Source organism: Pseudophryne corroboree, chromosome 10, assembly GCF_028390025.1.
Source record: "Pseudophryne corroboree isolate aPseCor3 chromosome 10, aPseCor3.hap2, whole genome shotgun sequence".
Taxonomy (NCBI): domain Eukaryota; kingdom Metazoa; phylum Chordata; class Amphibia; order Anura; family Myobatrachidae; genus Pseudophryne; species Pseudophryne corroboree.
Window position 1 is genome coordinate 244,518,033 of NC_086453.1, and position 14,989 is coordinate 244,533,021.

Here is a 14,989-nt window from a genome sequence, read left to right on the forward strand (position 1 = left end):
TACAAGTCCCAGCAAGCCTCCCCGCAAGCTGGTACTTGGAGAACCACAAGTACCAGCATGCGGCGGTAAACCGGGCCCGCTGGTACCTGTAGTACTACTACTAAAAAAATACCCCAATAAAGACATTACACACACACCTTGAAAGTATAACTTTAATGCATACATACACACCACCATATACACATACTTACCTTATGTTCACACGAGGGTCGGTCCTCTTCTCCATGTAGAATCCATGGTGTACCTGTTGAAAAAATTCTACTCACCAAATCCAGTGTAGAGGGCTCCTCGGATAATCCATTTGTAATCCACGTACTTGTAAAAATAAAAAAAACGGGACACCTGACCACGAACTGAAAGGGGCCCCATGTTTTCACATGGGACCCCTTTCCCCGAATGCCAGAAACCCCCTCTGACTGATGTCTAAGTGGGTTTCTTCAGCCAATCAGGGAGCGCCATGTTGTGGCACCCACCTGATCGGCTGTGTGCTCCTGTACTGTCTGACAGGCGGCACACGGCAGTGTTACAATGTAGCGCCTATGCGCTCCATTGTAACCAATGGTGGGAACTTTGTGGTCAGCGGTTGACCGAAAGTGACCTCACCGCTGACCACAAAGTTCCCACCATTGGTTACAATGGAGCGCATAGGCGCTACATTGTAACACTGCCGTGTGCCGCCTGTCAGACAGTACAGGAGCACACAGCCGATCAGGTGGGTGCCACAACGTGGCGCTCCCTGATTGGCTGAAGAAACCCACTTAGACATCAGTCAGAGGGGGTTTCTGGCATTCGGGGAAAGGGGTCCCATGTGAAAACATGGGGCCCCTTTCAGTTCGTGGTCGGGTGTCCCGTTTTTTTTATTTTTACAAGTACGTGGATTACAAATGGATTATCCGAGGAGCCCTCTACACTGGATTTGGTGAGTAGAATTTTTTCAACAGGTACACCATGGATTCTACATGGAGAAGAGGACCGACCCTCGTGTGAACATAAGGTAAGTATGTGTATATGGTGGTGTGTATGTATGCATTAAAGTTATACTTTCAAGGTGTGTGTGTAATGTCTTTATTGGGGTATTTTTTTAGTAGTAGTACTACAGGTACCAGCGGGCCCGGTATACCGCCGCATGCTGGTACTTGTGGTTCTCCAAGTACCAGCTTGCGGGGGAGGCTTGCTGGGACTTGTAGTACTGCTACTAAAAACAATATTCATAACTTTCAACAAAGGCTATCAGCCCCCCATCCGCAGCCCATTGGATGGGGGGGACAGCCTCGGGCTTCACCCCTGGCCCTTGGGTGGCTGGGGGGGGGACCCCTTGATTGAAGGGGTCCCCACTCCCCCAGGGTACCCCGGCCAGGAGTGACTAGTTGGATATTTGATGCCACGGCCGCAAGGCACTGTATAAAAGTGACCCCCGGCTGTGGCATTATCTGTCCAGCTAGTGGAGCCCGGTGCTGGTTTCAAAAATACGTGGGACTCCTACGCTTTTTGTCCCCCGTATTTTTGGAACCAGGACCAGGCGCAGAGCCCGGTGCTGGTTGTTTAAATATGGGGGAATCCCTGTCAATTTTTTCCCCATATTTTTGCAACCAGGGCCGGCTCAAAGAGCCCGAGGCTGGTTTGGTTTAGGAGGGGGGACTCCACGCAATTTAAAAAAAAAAAAATTAAAACATTTCCCACCCCTTCCCACTGAAAAACATGCACGGATCTCATGGATCAGTGCATGCCTATACAAACACGGGATAAAAAAGCAGGTCTGTTTTTTTTTAGCACTTTTTCACGATTTGTATTTCATCATGGCAGTGTTTGGCTATTGTCGGCAGTGTTTGTGTTTTGCACTTTTTAGTAAATTCCCGATTTCTACCAAATTGCAGGCGTATTTGACCAATGGTGTATTGATTCGTGATTTTTTCCTAGGACTTCCAAAATATTGCGAATGCCCTCATCACTGCCGTGATTTTTGCTTAGTAAATTACCGAGATGACACTTTGAAGAAAAAACGGCATCTCGGTCAAAATCGGGACCTTAGTAAATATACCTCAATGTTTTTTAACTGCTTTTTTTTTGTTAGCAGACAAATTATATCTGCTGATCATCTTTTGTAAGCCATTTTCCATAGTCTCACTTAACCACTTGCCTGGCATAGTCGCATCAGATGCGACCATGCCTGCAACTGCTTTATGTGACCTGGTCGCACAGGATGCAACCAATCAGATAAACAGTGCTAGTAGCGGCAGGGAAGGGAAACTTTCCTCCACTGCTGCCTCCCTGTACTCTCCCCTACTGCTGCCGATCACTGCTGATCGGTCAGCATGGCAGGACTCCCCCAGCGGTTGCAGACAATAGCAGCCACCGTGGAGTGTAAATTAACCCCCTCAAGTCCCCCTGTGTACCTGGAGGCTGTACCGGCTTTCAAAATGAAAGCCGCGATGGTCGCGGTGCTTCTGATGTTCCGATGGTCGCTATGTTCCCGATTGATGTTTCGATGTTTGAAAACAATACCAAAAATATATATATATTTTTTTTACTAAAATAATTTTTGATAGGGTTAAATTCATGTTCTTCACCTAATTCACTAATTAAAAAAAACACAACAATTTCAGAGGGTTTTTTTGGGGAAAAAATTGTCAGTTAAGCGGTTAAGGACCGATGTTTTTAATTTTGGATGGAGATTGAGATAAAATTAAAATGGCTTACAGTACTTACATTTTACCACAAACTTCTGCTCATTTGTATGATTTCTGCTCTTCCTGCTTGGCCTTTTTGAACCATGTGTCACTGCCTTTTCCTCATGAACTTTCCATTCAGGTGAAGGGCACAGACACATACTCAGCTTGTTTCAATAAACTAAGCACTAGGAGGAGTCTGGCTTGGGGTCATTAGACCCTTCAGGAATACCAGCCAATCCAGAACACCTAGTGTGACAAGAGGGGAGTCTGCTTTATTTCATGGAACCAGGGGCACCAAGTGGGACTAGGGTAGTGGTGGTGATTACACAGTTCCTGTTCCTGGGCCTGTTTAGTGCCCAGGCCTGTAAAGATGGAGCTGTCATGCCCTGAAGATGTAGTGGTCATGCCACATTTCGGTATGTAAACAGGTCCCCAGTATTTACAATGAGGCATGGCCCCCATAGGACCAGAGTGTGAAATAACCTCTAGGGTCCTGCACAGAATGCCACCTAAATGCTTGTTTTGGGTGGAGTTAAATCTCTCTCTCTCTCTCTCTCTCTCTCTCTCTCTCTCTCTATCATTACTAATGTCTACAAATTAAGCATATACAGTAATTGTAGAAAATCAATTATAAAAGAAAATTGAAGACTTGAACTCATCAAATGAGCAGACATTAAATTCCATTGAGTATTTACACTAGAACCTACTTGTGTGATCTATAGTAGATTGAGATGAACTAGTAAAAGGATTACTGGTAGCCTGTTGATTGATGATGGTAATAATAGTAGCAATGTCATTTGCCTGACTAGTTGTATTTTGTCCTCATTTTGAGAGTATAGACTTTCACTTAAGCACAAATCTCCTTTGCTTGCAGAAAGCTCAGAGGGCTCTCTAACAATCGTAGGCCTCAGGCCGGAAACATCATACGTTGTGAAACTGTCAGCCGTTAATGGCAAAGGAGTCGGAGAATCATCGCAACCATTTGAATTTATCACCCAGCCAGTTCGTAAGTTAATCCAAAACTCATTCACATTGCATTACTCTGGGTAAACACAATTTATAAGTACTACTATTAATTTTGCTATAGTCTAGTAGTTATATAAATATTAAATATTGTCTAAGGACAAAGAGCAGACAATGTAGAACTACTGCACAATACTTTACATGTAATCACAAAAAACTCTACATTTAGTGTTGGATGAATGTAAGCAGGACTGAAAGTGTAATGACTCAGTATTGTATAACATCAGATGGGATTGAGGCAGGGCGCATTGTTCTTATGGTTTGTGCTTTAGGTATTTATATAATCCACAAGGGACTTAGGGGTTGTTCCAGAGTTGAATGAAAGTCCGTTTGCAGAGTGTATCTAGCTCTGCAAATGCTCTGATACCAATGTTTACGCAACAGTGGGGGATGCAGAGTTCTATGCAAACTGGATGCCTCTCCACCTGCAACTGTAGGGGTGAAAGCAGGCAGTATCGGGGAGTTCTTATGTAGTCTAAGTTCAGAAGGGGTATGGCGATGGAACCGCAGACTATGCAAAGTTGCTGATATGCATGCATATGCTCGGTTTCAGACATATTTTTTGCAAATGTTACTGATAACGATGACGGCCATGAAACCAAGTATACGGATAGGGCTGGTCCAGAGAGATGCTTTCTGCTCAGCAGACAGGATTATATACGCATTTAGTTCAACTCATTGCAATGTGAGAGCAATTATGGCCGACTTGTGTTCAACTCTGTATCGACCCCTTAATGTGGACTTGCTATCTCCACCTGATTCAGTGGCGGACGCAGAAGCAATGATGGACACAAGTGGCTGATATTTTCAGTCTGCGTATGCGTCTGAGGCACACTGTGCATGTGGTCCCGATGGTTATCACTTTAAGTCGCAGATCGAAATTCCACACAGATAAATGTAGTTTCGGTGGGTGTTTCATGGAGGTAACATGGGTAGCTAGCCAGACGCAGGCATGTTGTGGGCAGTGATTGTGGCTAAAGATGCCGTTACACTGACACAGACATCCGCGTTCAGATGGCAAAATTGTCCCTATCATAAGGTAGGTGCAATCTTCAATGTTATGGCCGATGGTGCAGCGATGGTACATCTCAGTACGTGCCACAATGTTTTAGCGCCACTGACAGTAGGCTGAGAATTGATCGCTGCATTAACATAAAGGCGGAGATGCTGTTGCAGAAAGGATGCTGTTGCGGCTGCAGCTGCGTCCACCTCTGAATCAGGCCCATATCTGCAATGGGAATTTATATATTAAATAAGGATTTGTCTAAATAACTGAGGGGGAGAAGTACTAAGCCTTGGAGATTGATAAAGTGCGTGCCATGTTACAGACTTTGTTTGATAAATGACAGAAGCTGATTGGTTGGTTGGTTGGTTGGTTGGTTGGTTGGTTGGTTATTTATCTCCCTCCACTGCATCACTCTCCAAGATTAAGTACATCTGCCCCTTAGAGATGAAAATGATTGCACTTGTTTTTATCCTCTCTCCAAGACAGAGCACCAGGTACCATGTTTATACTGCTAGAGCATTGCTAAATTCCACCATCCCATACACATTGGAATTAGGCTAGAAATGCCTCTTAAATAAAGAGACATAAGTAATAATTGTTTCTGGAGGAAATAACATTGCAGAAACTTGAGGCATTTTATATAACAGCGAATTAGATCAGGTGCACTTAAGTGCATCATTGGTTATCTAGAACATAGTATGGGTTGCCCTTATGAATTTACTAGTCTTGTGCTTTTACGCAATTCTGATGTGTTGCCTGTACATATAATTTTCAGTGTGACATCAGCATTCATTTACATCACAACCCAAGTTGTTATTTAGCATTACTAATATTCTGATTTTAAAATGTAAAATCACCAAAATTTATAGAGCCCATGTTTTTAGAGACAATTTAGCATTATCTGAAATAACATGAATTTCTAGCCTCTGTCATTTTTTTCAGTTCATGATGTATGTATTCTGAGTTCATTTTCATTTAATTCCATTACATTGTGTGTTCACATATTTAATTTAAGCTCATCCTTTCTTTTGGTTGTTTCTTTGGTGCCATCTCACTTACATTCTCTTTTATTTCGAATCATCTCTCTCCTTTTCATCTGTCTGCAACCTATTGGAATGCCACAGATTTTTCACAGTCACGTAAGTGCCTCTTTGCAATCTCTCGCTCTTTCCATGACATCCATTACATCACTGAACCTAACTATCCCTGCACACAACTTCCTAGGGTGACGTAGGATATGAAATGCGTTGGGTTGTAACGACAATGTTTTAGAGAGTTTTATCGTGAAACAAGGAGGTCTGAACTGTAAAAGGTTACACTTTATTTTTAATTAGAGGTGTTATATCAGCATACACTGTTTATTATACTATAACATAGCATAGAATAATATAAAGTACAGCAAGGGAGAGAGGTGGCCTTAAATAGAGTGGTTACTTGCAGCTTACTCTCCTGGCTGGATGTTCTGTTGGGTGAATAATGGAAATAATTGGAATTAGTTAATTCATAATCCTTACTGCACTGGTGACAGGTTGTCTTCAATTATTGTAAAATGGTTTTTGTGTTTATTTAGTTTAAACATTACCAGCAACAACATTTTAAGTAACAATTCCAGAATTTACATCAACATGTAGCTGTATTCCTATGCAATTCTATGTTCACATGTGGGGTTTAGAGATGTTATTGTGTAAATCATGTACTGTATGTACTTATAGGGGATGACTATGTCCTTTGTTCTAATTGAAACCCCAAACCTGTATATTTTTATATATAAATACTGCCATTACATTAATCCGTCATTTTCAATCATTTCTCTCAGAAATGACATATATCTTTTATATGACACTCCCCCTTTCTGGGGGAGAGTGCTAGAACACATTGGGGAAGACTGGTGGAAACTGTGTGATTCCTGTAGTAAGAAAACCATTTTTGTTTGTGGTGCGGGTGCAAACACTAGCACATTTTTCCCTGACGGATAACCTGCTAATTGAATAACCCCCTTTGTCTTTGTTTGGTATCAATAGAAAAACTTTTACAAGACAGCAGTACTACAGAATAGCATACCTCTCTATTCAGTAGGGAGAGGCGTGCAATATTACAAGTGACAGTGTCAGACTGAGGTATGAAGGGCCCACTGGGGGAATGCAACTGTAGGGGCCCACACCTAAGAGGCTTGGCCAACCGTTAAAGAGGACATAAACAACATGGATACTACGTTGTCTGGGCCCATGTACTGTGTTTCAAACTAACTGTTCATTTTGATTGGCAGGAGGGCAGATCTTTGTATAGTTTTTATAGAAAGAAACAAAGCACCCATGTTTATCCATAGTCCTGCAGTATCAGGTATCTTCCCCTGTACTAGAGTAACAATATATAATGCAAGTGCACAGTTTGGAACTGAACATTAGAGGAGAAGTTGGGGCCCACTGGGAATTTCCAGCGTGCCTATGTGGCCCAGTACGGCCCAGCTGCCACTTGAATTACATTTGTTACATCTGCCAAAAATGCAGTATTATCTAAAATGCAAATAATAATTACATTCCAATAACTCATACAGAACACAGAAAATAATTTTTCAGTCAAACATTGTGGAGTACATTTCTGGTTAATACTTGTATAACCTTTTAACCTGCTACAGTACATAATAATTACATTCCACAAACTCATACGGTACACAGGAAAGCATTTTTAAGACAAACGTTGTACATTTCTGGTTAATACGTGTATAACCTTTTAAACTGCTAATGTACCTTTTAACCGCAGTTGATTAAAAAGGCAATTCATGTGTTTTCAAAAGAGATAATAAAACACAGGAAAAAACATTTGCAAAATATGCTTCCATATTTCAGTATTACTCTATAGATCACTTCATCCTCCCCAGATAAATAAATATATATATATATATATATATATATATATATTGCTGTTGTTAGATGGGATTTGTAATTGTACTTTTTAGAATGTTATTACAAAAGCAACCACAGACTGTAGACAATTGTACCAAGGTAATGACCCAGGACTGCTCCCGTCTAGCAGGGACATACAAGTTTTGTGTGGACTGTAGAAATGACTTGTGGTGTGCAGCAGTCTTTGATGATCCTCCTTTCATGTTCTAGAAGGGAGCAGTCTTCTTCTGCCATTGGGATGATCATTACAGTAGGGTTCTGGTTAAGATTCTTTTTCCCATCTCCAAAGTAGAGCAGCCATTGATTACTAACAAGAAAGGTGTTGAACCATCCCTTATGGGAGTTTTGTAAGTTCTGATCTGTGAGCAATATGGCTTCATCCTGACTACACGTAAAGGATAAGAAGACTCCTACAGTGTACTAAGATTTAAGATGTCTTCATAGAGTAGCAAACCTGTCTACATGTAAAGGATAAGAAGACTCCTACAGTGGACTAAGATTTAAGATGTCTTCATAGAGTAGCAAAGAAGCCAAGATGATATGAGTCTGTCTGAGGGTCAGCCAGAGGCTTTTGTTCTGTTCTCTGGATAATCGCTCACACAAGCTCCCTTTATTTATAGGACTGGGTAAGATCATGTCTAGATGAGTCACACCTGGCTGTCAGTAAGGGCTGATAGATTAATGCTTGTAATTACAGTATGCATTAGGAATTATTGTTCTGGGATGTATGCCATTTACAGCATTCCCAAAGCATAATCCTATTAACAAAAGCTTTTAAGTCTTTTCTATAAAAATAATAATATATTAATGTCGTTCTGATTCGAACAGTTTTTGAGCAATTAATGAGAGGCTCATATTTTAATTGTTATTTATAAAAGCACAAACGTTTTGCTGAAAAATGCAGCACTGGGTACATTTATAACTTATACACCACCAGGAGGAAAATATTTTTTAATAAATTTATAAAACACATGAGGCTTTATGTATATATTATGCAGGAATGTAACAATGTACAATGCCATAGTGGACTTTAATACACTTAATAGGTAATGCGTGCCTGTATGGTCAGCCAGGGGCTGTATTTTTGCAACATTTTCTAATCACAGACACCTCTCTCAAATAATAATAATAATAATAATAATAATAATAATAATACTACAGTACAGCTAGGTGAGCAGTGTAGTGCATGGTGCCACAATCGCATTATAGTGGCCCTGTCCTCCCCCCCCCCCCCCACCCCGTATACAAAGTTGTGATTCTGTGCATTGTGAAGTAGGAGTTGGGGCTGTTAAGATGCGCTACAGCACAAATCACATCTTTAAGGTGCCCCAGAACCCTCATCTAACTCAGGAGTTGGCGGCAGCAGTGTGAGGCCACCGGGAGACTTGTCTACTTTTATAGATGTCAGGGAGAGCCATCACGGTCTCTAGGACAACCCGGGAGCGTAATATAAAAGTGGCAGCTATTATAAACATGGGGAAAGAAACAGTAACTTTGTCACTCAATTGATATAATGTATTTAAAACATTAAATTTATTAACATTTTAACACGTTTCCAGTATTAAAGCATACTGATAAAAATGTCCACTTGAATGAATATAATATCAACAATTGGGCTTATGCAATCATATATCTTATAAGCGTTGAGTGTGCAATTAACCCTCCTGCAGGATCTATATAGTAAAGGAAGGAGTCCCGATTTTCCTGAGGGATCCGCTGATTAATTTATGTATTGCTGGTATATTTTTATAGGTAGCCTTTGATTGCCATAAATACCGTTTAGTAGTGGGTGAAGTGTCCCGATTTTCCTGAGGGATCCGCTGATTAATTTATGTATTGCTGGTATATTTTTATAGGTAGCCTTTGATTGCCATAAATACCTTTAGTAGTGGGTGAAGTGTCCCATCAATGTCACATACAGGGCCGTTTCTAGACAATATGGCTCCCGGTGCGTACAGTGAAAATGTTTGTACGTGCCAAAAGGGGGCGTGGCCTTACTACAAGTGTTGTGGTCTTGCAGGAAACGACTACCTTACACCCCAGTTTTGCATCCTGTACCCCCAGACATTGGCCACCACCTGGGAAAATAAATTCCTGATTCACGCCTCTTACATTATCTGTCATTTTTCATCCTAATAGTAATGCCTCCTACACATTATGCACCACACCGTAATGCCCCTTGTCTATAAGCAGCACTTTGTAAAAGCTCAGCAGTATCCAATTCATTAACCAGTACAGTCATATACACTCCAGGTGCTTGTTGCTATTGTGGACAAGTTACAGAGTAAAGCACCTACTGGTTTCAACACTCCAGTGGCATCTTTAGCAAGGTGTCAACAATCTGGGAGAGTAGATAAGTATAATACAGTGCAAGACACATGTGGAAATCGATTCACTTCTTAGTGATCCTGTACCCAACATATGGGCAAGCAAACGAAATCAGTGTCACCAGAGCCGGTGCTAGTGTGTTCGGCGCCCCCTGCAAACTATAAATTTGTGCCCTCCCATACTATCCAAAGGGACAGCGCACATAATGCCCCGTGTAGCAGTGACGCATATACACACAATGCTCCCTGTAGTAGTGCTGTTTACACACAATGCCCCCTGTGGTAGTGCCGCTTATACACAACGCCCCCTTAGTAGTGGCGCCTACACACGTAACACCCCCTGTACCAGTGACGCTTATACAAGACGCAGTGATGCTTACACACGTAACGCACCCTGTAGCAGTGACGCTTACACACGTAACGCCCCTTGTAGCAGTGATGCTTATACAAGATGCTCCTTGTAGCAGTGACGCTTACACACGTAACGCTCCTTGTAGCAGTGACGCTTACACACGTAACGCCCCCTGTACCAGTGCCGCTTATACACATAATATTCCCTGTAGCAGTGCCGCTTATACACAGAATAAACCCTGTAGTGGTGATGCTTACACATGTAACACCCCCTGTACCAGTGACGCTTACACAGGTAACGCCCCCTGTAGCAATGGCGCTTGCACATGTAATGCACCCTGTAGCAGTGACACTTGCACACGTTACGCACCTTGTATCAGTGACGCTTGCCCATGTAACGCCCCCGTACCAGTGATGCTTGCTCTAGTAATGCACCCTGTAGCAGTGGCACTTGCACACATAACGCACCCTGTAGCAGTGACGCTTGCACATGTAACATCCCCTGTAGTAGTGACACTTGCACAAGTAACACATCTTGTAGTAGTGACACTTGCACAAGTAACGCCCCCTGTAGTAGTGACACTTGCATAAGTAACGCACCCTGTACCAGTGACGCTTACATATGTAACGCCCCTGTACAAGTGACGCTTATACACGTAACGCCCCCTGTACCAGTGATGTTTGCACACGTAACACCCCCTGTACCAGTGACGCTTGCACACATAATGCCCCCTGTACCAGTGACACTTGCACACGTAACGCCCCCTGTACCAGTGACGCTTCCACACGTAACGCCCCCTGCAGGGCCGTTTCTAGACAATTTGGCTCCCAGTGCGAGATTTAAAAATGCGCCCCCCCCCCATTGCTAAAAAAAAAATAACGTGTTCCCCCCACATAGCTATAAAAAGAAAAAGCATGCGCGCGCGCTCCCGACAAGGGTGTGTGGCCTGATTAAAACGGGTGTGGTCTCATTAAAGTGGGCGTGGCCTCGTCTGATATCGTCACGCCCACCACAGGGGAAAAAAATAAAAATAAAAAAGTCCCCATTTTACACATTACAGCAGGCAAGTGTCCCCATTTTACACAGCGCGGCAGGCAGGTGTCCCTATTTTACACAGCGCGGCAGGCACGTGCCCCCATTTTACACAGTACGGCAGGCAGGTGTCCCCATTTTACACAGCGCGGCAGGCAGGTGTCCCCATTTTACACAGTGCGGCAGGCAGGTGTCCCCATTTTACACAGCGCGGCAGGCAGGTGTCCCCATTTTACACAGCGCGGCAGGCACGTGCCCCCATTTTACACAGCACGGCAGGCAGGTGTCCCCATTTTACACAGCACGGCAGGCAGGTGTCCCCATTTTACACAGTGCGGCAGGCAGGTGTCCCCATTTTACACAGCGCGGCAGGCAGGTGTCCCCATTTTACACAGCGCGGCAGGCACGTGTCCCCATTTTACACAGCGCGGCATGCACGTGCCCCCATTTTACACAGCACGGCAGGCAGGTGTCCCCATTTTACACAGCACGGCAGGCAGGTGTCCCCATTTTACACAGTGCGGCAGGCAGGTGTCCCCATTTTACACAGCGCGGCAGGCAGGTGTCCCCATTTTACAAAGTGCGGCAGGCAGGTATCCCCATTTTACACAGTACGGCAGGCAGATATCCCCATTTTACACAGTACGCAGGCAGGTGCCCCCATTTTACACAGCACGGCAGGCAGGTATCCCCATTTTACAAAGTGCGGCAGGCAGATATCCCCATTTTACACAGTGCGGCAGGCAGGTATCCCCATTTTACACAGTACGCAGGCAGGTATCCCCATTTTACACAGTACGCAGGCAGGTATCCCCATTTTACACAGTACGTAGGCAGGTGCCCCCATTTTACACAGTACGGCAGGCAGGTATCCCCATTTTACACAGTACGGCAGGCAGGTATCCCCATTTTACACAGTGCGGAAGGCAAATATCCCCATTTTACACAGTGCGGAAGGCAAATATCCCCATTTTACACAGTACGCAGGCAGGTGCCCCCATTTTACACAGTGCGGCAGGCAGGTATCCCCATTTTACACAGTGTGGCAGGCAGGTATCCCCATTTTACAAAGTGCGGCAGGCAGATATCCCCATTTTACACAGTGCGGCAGGCAGGTATCCCCATTTTACACAGTACGCAGGCAGGTATCCCCATTTTACACAGTACGCAGGCAGGTATCCCCATTTTACACAGTACGGCAGGCAGGTATCCCCATTTTACACAGTACGTAGGCAGGTGCCCCCATTTTACACAGTACGGCAGGCAGGTATCCCCATTTTACACAGTACGGCAGGCAGGTATCCCCATTTTACACAGTGCGGCAGGCAAATATCCCCATTTTACACAGTACGCAGGCAGGTGCCCCCATTTTACACAGTGCGGCAGGCAGGTATCCCCATTTTACACAGTGCGGCAGGCAGTTATCCCCATTTTACACAGTGCGGCAGGCAGGTGTCAAGTGGGGGGGGGGAGGAAAGGGGAGAGAGAGAGATAATACTTACATCTTCCCGCTCTTCGGGTCCGGCCGCCTTACGTGCCTCGCACCGGCCGCCTCCTCCTTCCAGGCTTATCTCCTCTCCTCCCTCTTTCCGAGCGCTCCTGTTCGGGGGTCGGGGCTTCGCGGAATGACGCATTTGCGTCGTGACGTCACGACGCAAACTCGTCATTCCGCAAAACTCCGCCCCCCCGAGCAGGAGCGCTCGGGAAGAGGGAGGAGAGGAGATAAGGACACACAAAGTGCCGCGGCAGGCGCCCTGTGCGGTTGCACGGCTCTTCCGCCGCTAGAAACGGCACTGGCCCCCACACGTAACGCCCCCTGTACCAGTGACGCTTCCAAATGTAAGGCCTTCTGTACCAGTGACACTTACACACGTAACGCCTCCTGTATCAGTGACGCTTACACATGTAACGCCTCCTGTACCAGTGACGTTTACACACGTATTGCCTCCTGCACCAGTGACGCTTACACACGTAATGTCTCCTTTACCAGTGCCGCTTACAGGCGTAACGCCTCCTGTACCAGTGACACACCGGTAACGCCTCCTGCACCAGTGACGCTTACACATGTAACACCTCCTCCTCCTGTACCAGTGACGCTCTCACGCGTAACACCCCCTGTACCACTGATGCTTACACACGTAACGCCTCCTGCACCACTGATGCTTACACACGTAATGCCTCCTGCACCAGTGACGCTTACACATGTAACGCCTCCTGTAACAGTGATGCTTACACACATAACGCCTCCTGTACCAGTGACACTTACACACGTAATGCCTTCTGTACCAGTGACGCTTACACACGTAATGCCTCTTGTACCAGTGATGCTTACACACGTAACGTCTCTTTTACCAGAGCCGCTTACACACGAAACACCTCCTGTACCAGTGACGCTTACACCGGTAATGCTACCTGAACCAGTGATGCTTACACACGTAACACCTCCTGTACCAGTGACGCTTACACACGTAACACCTCCTGTACCAGTGACGCTTACACATGTAACGCCTCCTGTACCAGTGACGCTCTCACACGTAACACCCCCTGCACCACTGATGCTTATACACGTAAAGCCTCCTGCACCAGTGACGCTTACAAATGTAACGCCTCCTGTACCAGTGACGCTTCCACACATAACGCCTCCTGTACCAGTGACGCTTACACACGTAACTCCTCCTGTACCAGTGACGCTTACACACGTAATGCCTCCTGTACCAGTGATGCTTACACACGTAATGTCTCCTTTACAGTGCCGATTACACATGTAACGCCTCCTGTACCAGTTACGCTTACACCGGTAACGCCTCCTGAACCAGTGATGCTTACACACGTTACGCTCCCTGTACCATTGACGCTTACACACGTAACACCTCCTGTACCAGTGATGCTTACACATGTAATGCCTCCTGTACGAGTGACGCTCTCACACGTAACACCCCCTGTACCACTGATGCTTACACACGAAACGCCTCCTGCACTACTGATGCTTACACACATAACGCCTCCTGCACCAGTGACGCTTACACATGTAACGCCTCCTGCACCAGTGAGGCTTACATATGTAACGCCTCCTGTACCAGTTACGCTTACACACATAACACCTCTGTACCAGTAATGATTACACACGTAATGCCTCCTGCACTAGTGACTCTTACACATGTAACGCCTCCTGTAACAGTGATGCTTACACACATAACGCCTCCTGTACCAGTGACGCTTACACACGTAATGCCTCTTGTACCAGTGATGCTTACACACGTAACGTCTCTTTTACCAGAGCCGCTTACACACGTAACGCCTCCTGTACCAGTGACGCTTACACCGGTAATGCTACCTGAACCAGTGATGCTTACACACGTAACGCTCCCTGTACCAGTGATGCTTACACACGTAACACCTCCTGTACCAGTGACGCTTACACATGTAACGCCTCCAGTACCAGTGGCGCTCTCACACGTAACACCCCCTGCACCACTGATGCTTACACACGTAAAGCCTCCTGCACCAGTGACGCTTACACATGTAACGCCTCCTGTACCAGTGACGCTTCCACACATAACGCCTCCTGTACCAGTGACGCTTACACACATAACGCCTCCTGTACCAGTGACGCTTACACATGTAATGCCTCCTGTACCAGTGATGCTTACACACGTAAGGTCTCCTTTACAGTGCCG

At 45.1% G+C, this 14,989-nt stretch overlaps 1 protein-coding gene across 9 annotated transcripts in view; it reads left to right on the top strand.

The window, feature by feature from the left end:
* Positions 1-14,989, top strand: part of NCAM1 (neural cell adhesion molecule 1) — a 513,442-nt gene that overhangs the window by 435,187 nt on the left and 63,266 nt on the right. For 8 of the 9 annotated variants that reach the window (XM_063943169.1, XM_063943170.1, XM_063943171.1 and 5 more), the window contains one exon: positions 3,544-3,675. In XM_063943169.1, coding sequence (XP_063799239.1) covers positions 3,544-3,675 — 132 coding nt within the window. Of the gene's footprint in view, positions 1-3,543; positions 3,676-5,822; positions 5,838-14,989 lie in introns of all 9 variants that reach the window. The other variant, XM_063943177.1, reaches the window with a different exon arrangement.